General features: G+C 40.3%; 1 protein-coding gene across 1 annotated transcript; it reads right to left on the reverse strand.

Moving 5' to 3' along the window:
- Positions 1 to 2,646: 2,646 nt before the first annotated feature.
- On the reverse strand, positions 2,647 to 15,272 carry DLD (dihydrolipoamide dehydrogenase; the record flags this gene model as incomplete). Its single annotated transcript, XM_079548943.1, has 14 exons — positions 2,647 to 2,712; positions 2,814 to 2,903; positions 3,983 to 4,120; positions 4,512 to 4,701; positions 5,088 to 5,258; positions 6,604 to 6,794; positions 7,972 to 8,073; positions 8,219 to 8,362; positions 8,751 to 8,851; positions 9,202 to 9,271; positions 11,527 to 11,595; positions 13,602 to 13,681; positions 14,898 to 14,973; positions 15,234 to 15,272. 14 exons carry the CDS (start codon positions 15,270 to 15,272, stop codon positions 2,647 to 2,649), a joined length of 1,527 nt encoding a protein of 508 aa, XP_079405069.1.
- Between the last annotated feature and the right edge of the window lie 293 nt (positions 15,273 to 15,565).

The raw sequence follows: 15,565 nt of genomic DNA on the forward strand, positions 1-15,565 counted from the left end.
ATGGGAGCAGGAAACAGTTGTGTTCAGGATGGGTTTATACAAGTATTATACTAGTTGTTTTTGACAGTACACTAAGACCTGATAAAGTGAACAGGTTTGATACTGACTTCTAAGTCACAGAACCAAAGAGAATTAACTTTTTGACACTGAAAATAAACAGTACTTTTGTATCACTGTATGTACTTAGTATGACTCATTAAGTTCCATGTTATTTTCAGTAGGTGAAACTAATCCATGAGTTTCTGCAAGTCTTGTTTTTAAACTAGCTAGAGATCTAATAAAATACTGGCTCCAACTACAACATTCTAAATAAGAGCTCTGATTACTGTGAAGTATAGGATGATAACTCAGAACAAAGTTAGCAGTAAAAGAAGAAATAGCTCCCCTCTCGTGGTTAGCTGGCATTTACACCATATTACTCTACAAGGGATGTGTACTCTCTGCATGATAGTGGTTTAAGCAAGTTTCATTTCACTGAAACACTTCTGATTTATGAGGTAGGAATAGAGGTTAGCACTGAGGACATAAGTGTGGTGTACATTTCAAGAACCAAATTTACATAGTAAGCCATGGTTGAAGGGAGAAAAACACGTCTGAAGTTCATAGAGCACTGAACATGAATCAGTTAGGGAACTGTACACACACGTTACTGAAGCAGCACACTGAGGCTCCCTATCAACAGCTTGTACTGAACAAAACACACATAGGACTTAAAAAAAAAAAAAAAAAAAGGCGAGTGATACCATAAATTGCATTAATTTTAAGTTCCAAGTTTCTGTAGAACAGTGCACCTTCAGCTGAGTGCTCAGTCCTGCAGAAATTGTTCTGCAGTATTCACCAGTGATGTATGCATAAGTCAGCATCCCCAATGGCAGCGTGCATTTACACCCACTGACTGCTCACTGACATGAGAAATATGTTTGGGTAAATACCTCTTGATCAGTAATTAACCTCACCTTCACCAAGGATAGCAGAAGTTGGTCTGGGCAACTACAGCACTACATAGCACCACCTGTGTAAACTGAAGAGCAACACATTTAAGTAATTTTGCTCTAGGTTACAAATGCTAGAGCAAAAAATCCAGAGACAGTGATTACCACAGCAGCATCATGCACTGTTTCACTGCCAGTATGCTCAACAGCTTTTTACATCTTCAAACTTTGAAGCATTCAAACAATTGCCATCAGCTCATTTATAGGGAGCTTAGTGATATTTCTATCTTTACAAGCTCTCAACTAGAAAAGAAATTGCCAAATCATAGAGGGGTTTGGGTTGCAAGGGACTTCAAAGCTCATCCAGACCCAACTCCTGCTGTGGGCTGGCTGCCACCCCACCAGCTCAGGCTGCCAGGTCCCCATCCAATCTCCAGGGATGGGGCACCCACAACTCTTTGAGCAGTTGTGCCAGGGCCTCACTCTGAAAGTGAAGAATTTCCTCATAATATCCAATCTGTATCTTTCCTCTTTTGGTTTAAAACAATTCTCCTTCCACCCGTGAGCCACTGGCGTAATGAAAAAGGACAATGAGCACACACTAAGATTCTCATGAAAGCAGAGATTCTAATAAAATAAAAGTGGCATCCTGCAAAACAAGAGCTACTGGCATTGGGCACATTCCCTTTACCTGGTATTTGTTTGCTAGTCTTCTTCTATCCACCTACACTAACTGTTGGACACTAACAAGTCAGCAAACAAAACCCAAGACGATCCTCCAGCAACATTAAATATTTATTAAGCTCTCTCGAAACAGAAGAGGCACAAAGAGAGCATAAAATAGAAAACAGGAGAGAAAGAAGTATGTCTGAACTGTATGGAGAGCTGACACTGCAGCCCTTACGTGTGGAAGGTGCAGAATAACCCTCACATCATCACACTTAACAGCAAGCAAGGCTTCACTGCCCAGTTTTATCATTTCAAGGTCAGAGTTGGACAATGGAAGCTTTACAAACAGGAACTTAAATAACAGTAAGAGTAGTTTTCCTTCAGTCTTTCATTTCTCCATCAACACTTGATTTTTTCCCCAGTGAGTTTTCAATATGAAAACAAGATGTGTGGAGAATCACACATAGAGTGATTTTATCTTAAAAAAGTCAACACAGTATTAATCAATTTACACAAGTCCCTCTTTTCCCCAAATGCTAACATCACTAGATCAAAACTAACTCTGGTACTCATATGTAAGTAGGTTAAATACTTAGTTAATCCTTTCACAAGGAAATACATTTTTGTGCGGAAGTGACAGTGGCATTTTAAGTGCCAGTGGCATGTTAAGTGCCAGCATTCAACTGCTTTAGTCTATCACTACTTCAAAGAAGAACACACCAGGTATCTGGACACCTGTACAGAGCTGTGACCAGCACACCTGATCATCCCATGCAGCAGCAAAATGTTTGGTTTTGAACAAAAGAGTTCTGTCAGGCTGTTTTTCTGCAACATTCATGATGCAAATAAACATGGAATAGTAAGTATTTAATTTACGGAGACTGGATAATTCCACTTGTTCCAAACTCTACTTGTTTAAATATCTGATGTCTAAAATGAAAAGATTAATTTAATTCAATCCTAAAGTCCTCAAACTCGCCTTCCACAAGGGCTCGCAGTCCGTTTTCAGACGTACTACGGATGTTCAAAGAACTGCTCTTTCACTTTAGAAGTTGATAGCTTTGCCAAAAGATGCTGCTAGGTTAGCTTCCCTGAAGGCTTCTGACACCGTCTGCAGAGGACAAACCAAAGGTACAAATCATTAATACCTACAGGCAGTCACAGCACGTCTGTGTAACCCCCGTGTTCAACAATTGCTTCAGAAAAACTTACTGGATGGGCATGGCAAACTCTGGCCACATCTTCACACGATGCTCCGTACTCCATAGCAAGGGCTGCTTCGTTAACCATTTCGCCAGCACCCTGCAGTTTAATGTTTGTAATTAGAACAGATCTTTATGCAATTGTCTTGCTTCCTCTGAATTGCTGATTAAGAAATACCCAGCTTTAAATAAGCATCTTCTGCTAAGAAGAAAACCATACTATGACGTGCTTCAGCTGTGTTCTTGTGTCAGTCCTAATTACTCTGTCAATTTGGCGGCTAAGCTGAGCTGAGCTTAAAATTGAACACAGTGCTTGAACAGAGTACTTGCTCTCTCAATGCTGAGGTTTGTGCAAAATCTGGGCTTTGTTCCACATGGGATTGGTTAGATGCTACCTATGTTCTGATTCAAGGTACTGTACATTATCACTGCAGGGAAGGAAAAAAACAACCAAAAAACCCCAAAACTTTAATGCTCTTTAAAGCCCTCCTAGAAAATTAATCAGATAACCAAATAAACTGAGGTACACTACTATATCTGCAGCCTCATTTTCATTAAATATTAGTTGTATTTGTGGGGACTTAGCCAGAGAAAAATATCAGGATAGTTGAAAATAAAAAAGTGAATAAGTAATTATATTTTCAGAATTAAGATCACAATCTGAAGATTTCTCGCCTGCCCCTTCCATTTACCAATTAAAATTACTGCCTGGCTCACACTGATAAAGCTGAGCTGTGCTTTCTTTAGAGAATGTGGATCTTCATCAGTGACCGAGTCCAGACTTGGTGACTGCAGCACAAGGCTGCCAACTCTGCAGTAGAGAAAACCAGAGAAAAAAGAAAAGCAATGGAAGAAAACCGCAATCTGTCCAGCTACTCCAACGTCCAGAACTTGAGTCAATTTCTGCTGTTCTCTTGAATATTTGGCAATATTCATAAAGATGAAACTGTAAGAGACTGAGTAACCCTCGCATTTTCAGGGAATAGAAAAGAAGGTAAAAGCTGTGTCCATTGCCAAAATAACAGTAAAACAGGGATGTGAGCAGGAGGGCTGTAAAAGAGAAAAATCAGTAAAATCCATAGAATTCTGTGAGACAAATCTACCTTTTTACAAGCACCACATGGCAAAATGAACCACCCTTAATGCTACCAAGACAGCAACACACTTTACAATACTTACTGCGCCTAAGATGTGTGCGCCCAACATCCTGTCTGTTGACTTCTGACTAAGAATCTTCACCATGCCATCTGTGTCAGCATTTGTCTTTGCTCTACTGTTTGCAGCAAATGGAAATTTCCCAATTTTGTACTCTACTCCCTACAAAACAGGTATTTGTTACTGACACTGAGTTAACGATCGGGAAGCTCAACAGGAATGATGCAGCCAGTCGGACAGCGATAAAAATAGGTCTAATACAAAACTAGAAGGAGACATGCACAGAACAATGTATGAGAATAACAGGTAGAAAGAAGTACCAGAAAAAATAGCATAGAAATGGTATGAACTTCACAAAACAGAAGTTATTAAAGAGGACTGTGATCCTTTGCGAGAGCAGCATGCAGGAAGGAATCATTCAGCCATACACGCTATGCAAGAAATTCAGAGAAATTCTCCCATGAGAAGCAGCTAAACAAAGCAACAGCCATTATCACACTATGAAACCACATCCAAGACAGAAAAACAGTTTTGTCCAGGAAGAAAACGGTACCTCTTCTTTCAGCTGCTCTTCTGATTTGCCAACCCAGGCCACTTCGGGGTGAGTGTATATGACAGAGGGGACGCAGTTATAATCAATGTGAACTGCACCTCCAGCCATCCCTTCAACACACAGAATGCCTTCGTCCTCAGCTTTGTGGGCCAGCATAGGTCCAGCAACTACATCACCAATAGCATAGATGCTATCAGATCAATGGAACACAATTAGATGCTGTTTAAAGATGTACTAGCACACCTCAGCTACTACATATAATAGTTTAAAACATGACTGGAGTTTTCTGCAAAATCAGATTAAACAACTAATATGCAGAAGAAATCTGGAGATTACACGAACAGTTTCCACTGAATGAACACACTTAAGAACCACTGCCAGCACATCCTGACTTTCAAATTACAGAACATTAAAAGGTTGACTAAAAAATCCTAAATTGCTGAAATAAACATAAATTGAGCTTCTCTTTCAGGAAAAAAAAACCTATATTAAGCAATTTTTAAAGTGTCTTAAGATAAACTTTTAAAAATAAGAGTCCTGGTCTAAAGAAAGTAAAAATCACTAAATATTACTTACTTTGGAATTTTGGTTTGGAATCTGTTATTGACTGGGATTCTCCCTCTCTTATCAAGTTCAATTCCAATGTCTTCAAGGCCTAGATTTTTTGTGAACGGACACCTACCAATGCACACCAGGAGCACATCACAAGTTATGACTTCTGCCTTTCCACCAGCAGCAGCTTCAACACTACATAAAAACAAGAATGCTAAGCTGTAAACCTGCAGTACTGCATTTTGCTGATTAGTGATTAATATGATCCAGATGGTGACCTAGTGGCCGAACCTGGCATCCCAACCTTGCCTCTGGCCTATCCCCCACTTCTTCCTTGCAAGACTTGATGAGTAGGAGAGGAAGCAAGGGCTAGCACCTCTTACTACATTTGTTAACAACTCCTGGATACAGAAATTCAGGTTATGCATCTGTTAACAAGTAGCACAACCTGCTAGGAGCAAATCTGTCAGCAAAGCAATCGGTGCTGAGTACACAACATCCAAGTTATTTATATTTCGGAGTGAGGCAGAGTCACGCACTCTGAGCAAACTTCCTCCTGGCCCCGCACAGAAGAACTGTTAGCAGTTGGCTTCCATAAAGTGCATCCCTCAAAGGCATCTAGAACAAGTTCAGTTTGCATCCAGAGTGCAAGAATGAACCAAGGAATAAACAGGGTTAATTAGGAAACTTGCTTCAAAAGCATAGTTCTGAACCAGAATGAAACTCTAAGCAGAGACCACAGGAGAAATCTAGGCAGTATCAGTACAGCAGTTCACAGAGGCCCAAATCTAGGACTTCTCCAGTGGTGGAGGACAGACTACCCTGAGCTATGGACGTGCAGCAGATACAATTCCTTGTACTGAGATTCCAATGAAAAAGGCATTTAAGCTTACGTTCATTAAGAAACACTACACATTTTCTTACGACTCAAGCTACAGCTTATGCTACCAGTCTGCACAGAGAATAAGTTGACAAGAAAAGCAGCAGCATATAGGTATGGACATTTACAAGGAAAGTTTGCTTTATGTTTTTCTGTATTAGTTGTTCACTTAAATCTTCAATAGGCTCTAATCTGGCCATTAAAAAACTGTCTGAGACAGCTTCATTTATTTCTAATTAGAAGTAATCAATCTTTACCATGCTTATTTAGAGACAGGGAAGAAAGGGCAACATAACTCTCCCAATAAGCACCAAAGTACTAATAATGATATGAATAACTGCATTTATGTTAATTATACCAAAAGGAAAGAACTTTCACAAACAGCACAATTTAGGTTTCTCACTAAAAATCCACTGGCTTTACACTAGCACACCAACCCAAGCCAGTGGAACCTCTCCTATATAAGCAAGCTTGATTTCAGTAAAGCCAAAGTTATGAACACACTAAGTTACAATATAGGACAAAAATTTAACTTCACTGAAGATTAAGTTTCATTTCTTCCCGTTTCAATAATAATATCAGAATATTTTAGAACAGGTTTGAAGGACTGAGCAGGACAAACACAACCTGTGTCCCACTGGTTCTAAGGGAAATACTTACGCTACATCAATTTTCCCATCTGGCTTCTTGGTAGCACCCGTAACTTTGGTGTTCAGCTTAAACTTAAGTCCCTGCTTCTGAAGAATACGTTGGAAGTTTTTGGAGATCTCCATGTCAATTCCCATTCCACCAACATGGCCCATGAACTCAACAGCCGTCACATCCGCACCGAGGCGCTGCCAAACTGAACCCTGTGGTCACAACAATATACATAAAGGAAAAGTTTTTTGAAGGAAAACTTCAGGTTTCCTCACTGCAATATTTACCACTGAGACTGGAAACTGCAAAAGAGGGACAACAAATAACAGCAAACTGATCAACGTTTACAAACCATTAGAGTGCAGGATATAACATGTCTGTTCCCAACAGCCTTACTGAAAAGATGGATTTATCACTGCTTGCTTGCATCCCTAATGCTTTAGTGATTTAAGTTATGGAATTAATCTTTTAAATAAATAGTTAAGAAAAAAAAAATTAGGTACATATATATTTACACACACACACACACAGGCATAGAAAAATTAAAAATCAAATTAATTGGAACGTAGCTCAGAAAACTCAAAATAAGAATTCTATAGTGCCCTAATACCAAACTAAAGCAAAACAATAATGAGTTATAGAAATTTTCTGCAATAGAATATAACCACTGCTGCTTTTGCATTTATTTACAACCATAACCACTATCATCACCTTCCCCAAAACCACATACATTCAATTTAATTCCATTTACTTCGAAAGTTACCCACACCCATCTCAACAGTATTTATCTTCACTTACACTTGCCCTGCTCAGTGGCCAGCAGGCAGCTGACCAGTGGCAGCTAAGGCAACCACTAAGCAGGTCTGCAGATTTGCAGGCAGTTGCAGACCAGCAAATAGATGTTCTTAATACTATGCAGGTATGAGGCAAAAGGACTCAGACCTTCAGACCCAGGCAGAATACAAAGTCTTCACTCCTTTTGTTATTAGACACAGTGCTTGCAATTGTATCACAAAATATTTGGGGGATTAACTGCTACACACAGGTATTTAGCATGGTTTCAAGTTTATTTACATTATAAGAGGAAGTTCTCTTATCTATATACCGAACAAACTTCAGTGGAAGTTAAACAAAAAACCAAACCCAAAACTACACACAAGGCCTACACATTCCTCTCTATTTTCTCCACTTAGTTAACCAGCTGCAAGAACACTGACCCAAACACTTCCTAGCTTCTAAAGTAAGAACAACAACAAAAAAAAAGCTAGCGTGCCATTAAGTGTGAGAGTTCAACAACACAGGCTAAATCACAGCAACAACATCAAATGCAGTGAAAAAATAACAGTTACCTCATAAATAAAGGATTAAGAGCTTTAAATAATCTCTTACCAGTTCCACACCAATGACTCCTGCACCAATGACAACCATCTTCTCAGGGACTTTTTTCAGGGACAGAGCACCAGTGGACGACACAATATTATCTTCATCAATCTAACAGCAAAGAAAGCCACAAAGGGAAATTTACAATCTCTTCTGTACATCACATGAATTCCAAACAGATGCAAAAGTATTATACGTTAAGTTACGCAGCTGTTTCACACTGAAAGAAAGTAGCACCAAGATTTCAAATACGTACAGTGATTCCAGGGAAGGGAGCAACTTCTGAGCCTGTAGCTATGAGTATGTTCTTTGTATTGATAACTTGTGTGCTGCCATCATCTTTGGTTGCAGTGACTTGGTTTTTGCCAGTTATTTTCCCAAACCCAGATACATGTACAACCTTTAATAACCAAGAACACAGTAAGTTAAGGTTCAAATTACTTATGTAAGTTATGCTATATTTAGAAGCATAGAATCACTCAAGTTGAAAAAGACCTTAAAGATCATCGAGTCCACTTAATATGAATCTCACCAGAGAGAAGCTGCTAATGCAAACCTTTGCATTGGCATCCAGAATAAATCACAAAGTCAGCACTGTTGTTTTAAGTAGACCCAAGAACAAGCTGTTCATTTAAAATTTCTATGCTTCTTACAAGTGAAGCACTCAGTCTGCCCTTGCCAAATCCCTTGATCAAATAAGTTTACGTGGCAAGAATGTGAGAATGCAAGAAGTGACATAAGCGAGAAAAAAATACATACATTTACTTCAGTAAATAATCCAAACTGACCTTGTTTTGTTTAAATAAATGAGCAATTCCACCCGTTAAGGCCTTCACCGCACCGCTCTTCTGTTCCATCATCTTCTCCAGATTCAAGTGGATTCCTGTAACTGAAATTAAAAAGCTTCAATGGAGCATTCCACTTTTACTTACAGGAACTAACCTACAGAGAATAGCTCTGACAGGGAGATGCCCCAAACGCCCCATTAAACATTAAAGGTTATGTTTAACAATTGATATTTCACAAAGCAGTATTATTCTTTTCAAGTGTAACTTCTCCAGCCAGCAATCACATTCCTAAATCTCTAGCTGGCAGAGAAAGGATACTGCTTGCAAGTCAACAAAGCTTTATGACCAACTTTCCTACAATTACAGTAGTCAGACCTGAACCATTAACATTAGTTTCTTGACGGAAACCATTTAGTTCAATAGGCACCAACAAGTTGCTCTGCACACTCACTTTCAATTCCTCTGCTAGCAAAGTCTTTTCCATGGGCCAAATGATACAGATGTGAGTTGTTCAGCAAGGCCTAAAACATACATACAAAAATGTAAACTGAGACACACAGATGCAACTGGATTTTTTACCAGAATATAAAAAAAAAAAATGAAGTCATTTGGAAAACAATAAATCTAATAAATCTGACATTTGTATTTTAAAAGGTGCATCTCAAATGTATCAATTACATGCAGAGAGTAGTTAAGATCACTCCTACACTTTTTGCCCTTTTCACTAGAGAAACTGGAAATGGTATCACTGAGAATAAAGAGGTAGGAACAGACTTTAAGCAAAGGAAAACAGTAGATGGCTATGACTCAGTAGAACTTCCTTATCAACTCAGAAGAGAAAATTTGTCAACAAAAATAGCAGGAAGATACAGAAAAGCTGGAGGAGGAAAAAAAATCACTGAAATCGCAGTTAAATTTTAGCCTGTGTAAACATCAGTTTAAATTGTGTAGCTGAGTTACGCTGAAGTCATTACAACTGTACAGCTGGCAGAGCTGAAACTACATGGGTTAGAGCCAGTTCAGATCACAGGGTTATCGCAATTCAAAAATAAAATTAGCACAGTTCCTTTCTAAGTGCATTTAAAGACGAGCAGCTTGAAATACAGAATCTCCAAAGTGTAATTTGATTAGAAACTGCAATGTAAGAAGGGTCTTGGGAAGAAAAATTTACACCTTTTACTACAATCATCACTGCAACCATGGAACTGCCAACATCCTTCTACAGGACCAAGATAATTTCATTTTTGTCAATAAGAACAACCAACTGTCACCCTTAAATTTATTTGCCCGTTTTATCTGTCACAGCCCTGAATCTGTGATAATCCAAAACATCAACCAAAGACAGAGCCCTGCAAAGGCCTTCAGCAACTACCAAGGAAAAAAGAAATCCACGTTCAATGTATTTTGAGTGGCTTTTTTGGAAAGGAATATCTGAATATTTGTTATTGCTTCAGCACATGTACCCTACATAACCACTTCATGAGAAGTTTACTGCCACTGGAAAAAGTTCTGAATAGCACTCAGGTTTAGCCAGGGCTTCAGAACTGCTTTCAAAAGAACTTCAATGGCATAAAACTAATCAGAGGTTCGAGAAGAGAAGTCACTTCAATGGATACCAGCAGAATGCCAAACTTGCACAGTCGCTGTGCTGATCTACAACTCGTTTTTGAGTTTTTCTTCAGTATAAATTCTGAGTTCCATCAGATACATTACTGAAATGTCTAGGCAAAGTGACACATTACTTTTCAGAACTTTGCACTCCTTCTGTACTCTACAGTGTTTTCTGCTAAGCTGCTAACAGAACCTCTATCAGCAAACAGATTAGAAAAGCAATACCGTTAGGAGGAACCTTCACAAAAAAGCTGTGTGTTATTATAGGCAGCACAAAGCTGATTACCAATACCTTCCTTCATCTGCTAGGTATTAATGAGGAACACTCCACCTAGCAATAGCACAGTTCTTATAAAGCTCTCAATTTGAAGTTGCTTAAAACATGACTGACAACATCCAACTTAATATCCAACACTTGGTACTCAGGAATTTCTTATTTCTCCTTTCTTTCAGAGCACACACCCTTTTCTCTCCCCACTGGCACTACTCCACACAAACACCACCTGCCTCACTTTTCAAGACATCTTTTGGAGGCAGTGAGAATACTATTTTTAACTTACATGACTATTACAAGAGTTACTATTGGTGGAGTGAGACAGTCATATTCAGAGCACAGCACATCCCATCAAAAAACTTATTTTTCATTGGTGGCTCCATCCCCACAATTTAGATTCACATTCTGTACCTCTAGTGACTGAATAAGCAGCAACGAATCATTCCTTTCCTTTAAGTGCAACATTCTAGACAAAACTACAAATATACTGAAAATAAAAGACTTGAAAGGATTGAGAATTGCACGCAGCAGACTTTAAGACAAAACCACTTCAAACTGTATTTAAATGGCATTTAAATGCTGTATTTAGTTAGTGGTTACCACACAGACTGATCAGCTCACCAGAGAGCAGATGCATCTGCATACACCTCTGCTTTTATCCCTCTTCCTCTCTTCCTCTCCACAAAACACAGTTTTTAAGCAGAACATTCCTACTGAATTAGTAAGTATTGCAGTCCTTATCATTACTTTTATTCATGCAAATCATTTGGTTGCAAGTTATTTTTTTAAACAATGTATGTCAATCTTGGAAAAAGATAAGTAGAGGTTTTAAAGAGATGCATTTAGGAGCTATTGTTTTTACTGAAGTTAAGATAAACAATGCATCCTTACCTTTGAAGGAATACATCCAACATTCAGACAGGTTCCACCCAAGGTTTCATTTTTTTCTACACAGACAGTCTGAGGAAAAAAAGGAGGGGAGCGAATTGTAACCTTTTTACAGGAGCAAAAAGAAATGTCCCTTCCTTCTTTGATGAGCACGGAACATATGCACAAAATAACAAATCTCTTGGTTTACACTCCAAGGAAACAAATTTGCAGAGAAGTGACTCCACAGAGGAAAGCCTGTCATCATTTAACTTGCTGCTTTTGTGGGAAGCAGCAGTGACAGTACCACGAAAAAGAGGACTTGTGTCAAATCAAAGAACCACATGGAGATCAGCTGATCCCCATCTTCCCCTGTTCCTGTTTTAAGCAGACAAACACAAAATGATCCAAGTGCTTTAACAGCTGCACTGTGGATCAAACAACACTAGACCACTCTCACCTTTACCTGATAGGGCTTTGCCTCATCCACTTTAAATTAACTTCACTGACAAGGCCAAGCAAAGCTGTTCCAAAGCCAACACCCAAGGAACCTTGTTGACAATAACACGGGATGCTGTAGTGGTGATACAAGGTTTTAGCTTGTGCTAGTAGAAGCAGCAGTACTGAAGGTTCAAATTCAGGAAGTCAATAGAGCAGCTTCAGGTTATTCCATGGATGACAACTACAGAATTTATCTACTTGCCAGTCTCACGAAAGCATCTTGTGTTCCTTGGGGGCAGCATAAACATGTGAGTTTCTTTAGTGCTACAGGTGATGCATGCAAGCCTGCCCAACCAACTCTAAAGAAAGAATAAAAGCTGTTTGCCAGGATGAAAAAGCAGAAAACAAAGCACTGTTTGTTTTTTTCTTAAACCTTCTGCTATATGGTGACCTATTGTAGGCAAATACGTGAAGGTCTTGAGTAAAGTGTTGCTCCAGGAAAAGCAGACTTCTAGCTACCAAAAAGAAAAAATCTTAGGAGAAATAAATACAAAACATTATGGCAGATCATATAAAACTTAACTGGAACCTGTAGCAATGACCATCTTTTCTCCAGGTCCTAATAGCCCAGTGACAATATATGTACACACACACACACATATATATATATATACATATATACATACACATACATATATATATATATATATACATATATATACACATATATACATGTGTATATATACACACATATATATATATATATATATATATGTGTGTGTGTGTGTATATATATATATATATACACACACACACACACTCACACACAAAAGAATATTTATTAAATCAAGACCAAAAAAAAAAAATTGACATTTTAATTACCTGCACTAGGGTCAAAAGCAGATGTAAAACTTAACTGACTCTTAAAAAATCCTATTTTGGTACTGTTACACATTAGGCTAAAACATACTCAGAGACAACACTGAAACTGTTGGAAGAATGAGGGACAATGAGGGACAACACTAAGAACTACAAAGAATTGAGGCTGAAGAGACCTTCCCCAGAAGCCACGCAGCCAAGCTTCCTTCTCCAAACACAGTTAACATCAAAGCTGTCTCAGGTGGCTCAAGGCCTTAACAAGCCAAGCCCTGAAAATCTCTAAGGACGAAGGCTACATGCAATCTGGACCTGCTCCAAAATTTCACTGAACTCTTCTTGTAAACAGGACCTCCTGTCCTTGCCAGTTGGTCTCATCACCTTGGCTTTTTCATGAAGTCCTGCTGCCTTACTTCAGAGGCACTGGGATATACCAGCCAACAGAACATACACAAGTACACTTAGCAATGCCTTCTCAGATTCTGAAGTACTTCAGAAAAGAAAGATGCAATGCCAGAAGAGTAAATTGGTCTTGGGTTAAGGAGTCATGAGAAACAGCAATCCTGATGATATCACATTCATGAATGAAAGTCAAACTTACCAGCACGCTGATTTTCACTTCTAAACTCCCAAATGGCCATCAAATTCCTCCAGTGGCATTAGGAAATCACATCAGCTGAGTACTCTTTGGTACCTCCCCTCCCCCTAACAGAATCACTGCATGTTTTATGTTGTGGAGTGGTTGAAGAGTGATCAGAAGGTCTCAAAAGGTCTGCTCTTACCTTAAACCCAAGCTGAGCAGCTTTGATTGCAGCAACATAACCTCCCGGACCAGAACCAATAACTGTGACATCCGCATCAACTGCAACAGGGAACATTAGAGTTATTTTTTCAATAATTAAGACTTCATTGCAGGACCAATTTGTTCTTGAAATTATTCATATTTGGAAATGCCAAATAATGGAAAAAAAAAAAATTGCTATTAAAAAGTATGCAATTTAATACACTGGGAAAATTACACTTCACAAAATGACTTTCCAGACAAAAGGAAAAGTTGTGTAGAAGTATTTTACAAATAAAGAAAAAGCTTTAAACTTCACAGGGAAAGTAACGTAAAATGAAATTAAACAGCCAGGATGCATCCAACCCATCCTTCCTGCTATAAAATCTTTTAACTCCAGCTGTCTGAACAGCTCATTTAAACATTTTAACAATGCAGTTTCTTCTGTTGTTTGGCACAAAAGATACATGAGCAGTACATGCTGTACTATTATTAGATTATACTGCAGAAAATATGGCTGAGGTAAACATCTGTGAAGGCCCTATTGATTATGAACACAGAAGATACTATGAACTTTGTACCTCATTTGTTTCTAGTAATCATAACTTCCTCTGCAATATTAAATTACTGTCACTGTTCTTACATTAAAGCTCAGCTTCTATTTATGCCTTTAGTTTGACAGTAAATATGACAAATAAGCTTTTCTCATAGAAATGGCTCAGGTTGTAAGGAACTTCAAAGCCCATTCAGTTCCAGGCTCCTGCTGTGGGCTGGCTGTTCTGACTTTTCTTAGAAATGTCCACTGCATATATATTTGTTCAGCTTATTTTTAAGACTACCTCTAACGGTGTTTCAAAATGGATAAGCAAATAAAAGCGTGCTCTGATGGGCTTTAAAGAGGAAATGGGGAACAGTATCCGGGGCTTGCTTGGGAAACAAGTACTGGCACTTGTTTGCAGAAGGCCAACACCAGGCATTGTGCTGGCCATTTCTGATTGCTGCTTGGTGCTGGATTTGCTCTATGGCAGCTGTGCCAGGGCCTCGCCACTCTTTCCGAGAATAAATTGTTCCTAATATCCAACCTGAGCCTCCCGCAGAGCAGCCTGAGGCCGTTCCCTCTCGCCTATCGCCTTTAGCTGGGAGCAGGGCCAGCCCCCACCTCACCACAGACAGCAGCGCACAGCGATCTCCACCTGCCCGCAGCAGCAGCTCCCGTTACCGCCTGCAGCGCCGGGCCAACCAGCGGGCCGCAGCTCAGCTTTCCGTTCTGAGAGCGGCTTTACCCGCGGTGAATTACCTTGATCGGCGTAGCTCCTCTGCGGCACGGCACAAACTCCCTGGAGACCGCGATGAACTCGATCAAAATGGCTCCTCTGGAAGAGAACAAGCCACGGCTTTAAAAGCTGAGGTTCGACCTCGAAGAAAAGCAAACACTGAGCCACGCAGGGAACGCGGCCCCACGGCGACGCCACGGCGTGAAAGCGAAGAAGCGCGGCCGAGCCCAAGCGCTCCGCCCGCCCAGCGGCAGGGGGTGGCGTGAGGAAAGCCGAAGCCAAAGCCGAGCCCAAGCACTAAGGTTCCTCCCCACCCGTCTCCCGCCGCCCGCCCCACGGTACCACCGCCAACGCCGTACCCGAGCGAGCGCACAGGACACGCGGCCCCAGCGCTGCATTATTGCTGCTGCTGCTACTGCTGCTGCTGGCCCAGCCCGCGCCCGCCGCCACCCCAAGGACTCCGCGGACTCGCGCAGGCGCACCGGGAACGGGCGGCTGTACGGGAGCCGCGAGGGGCCGCCTGGAGGAGGCGGCCGGCGGTGCGGCCCGGGAGGCGTGGTCACGAGACTGCGGGCGGGGATATGCAAATGAGCTGCAAGAAGCGGCAGGGGGCGCTGTGTAATTGCCTGCTGGAGGGGAGACATCGTGTCCAGAAATGCCAGGCTTCGTGGTTATAGACTTAAATTATTTA

This window comes from Tetrao urogallus, assembly GCF_951394365.1.
Source record: "Tetrao urogallus genome assembly, chromosome: 1".
Lineage (NCBI taxonomy): Eukaryota > Metazoa > Chordata > Aves > Galliformes > Phasianidae > Tetrao > Tetrao urogallus.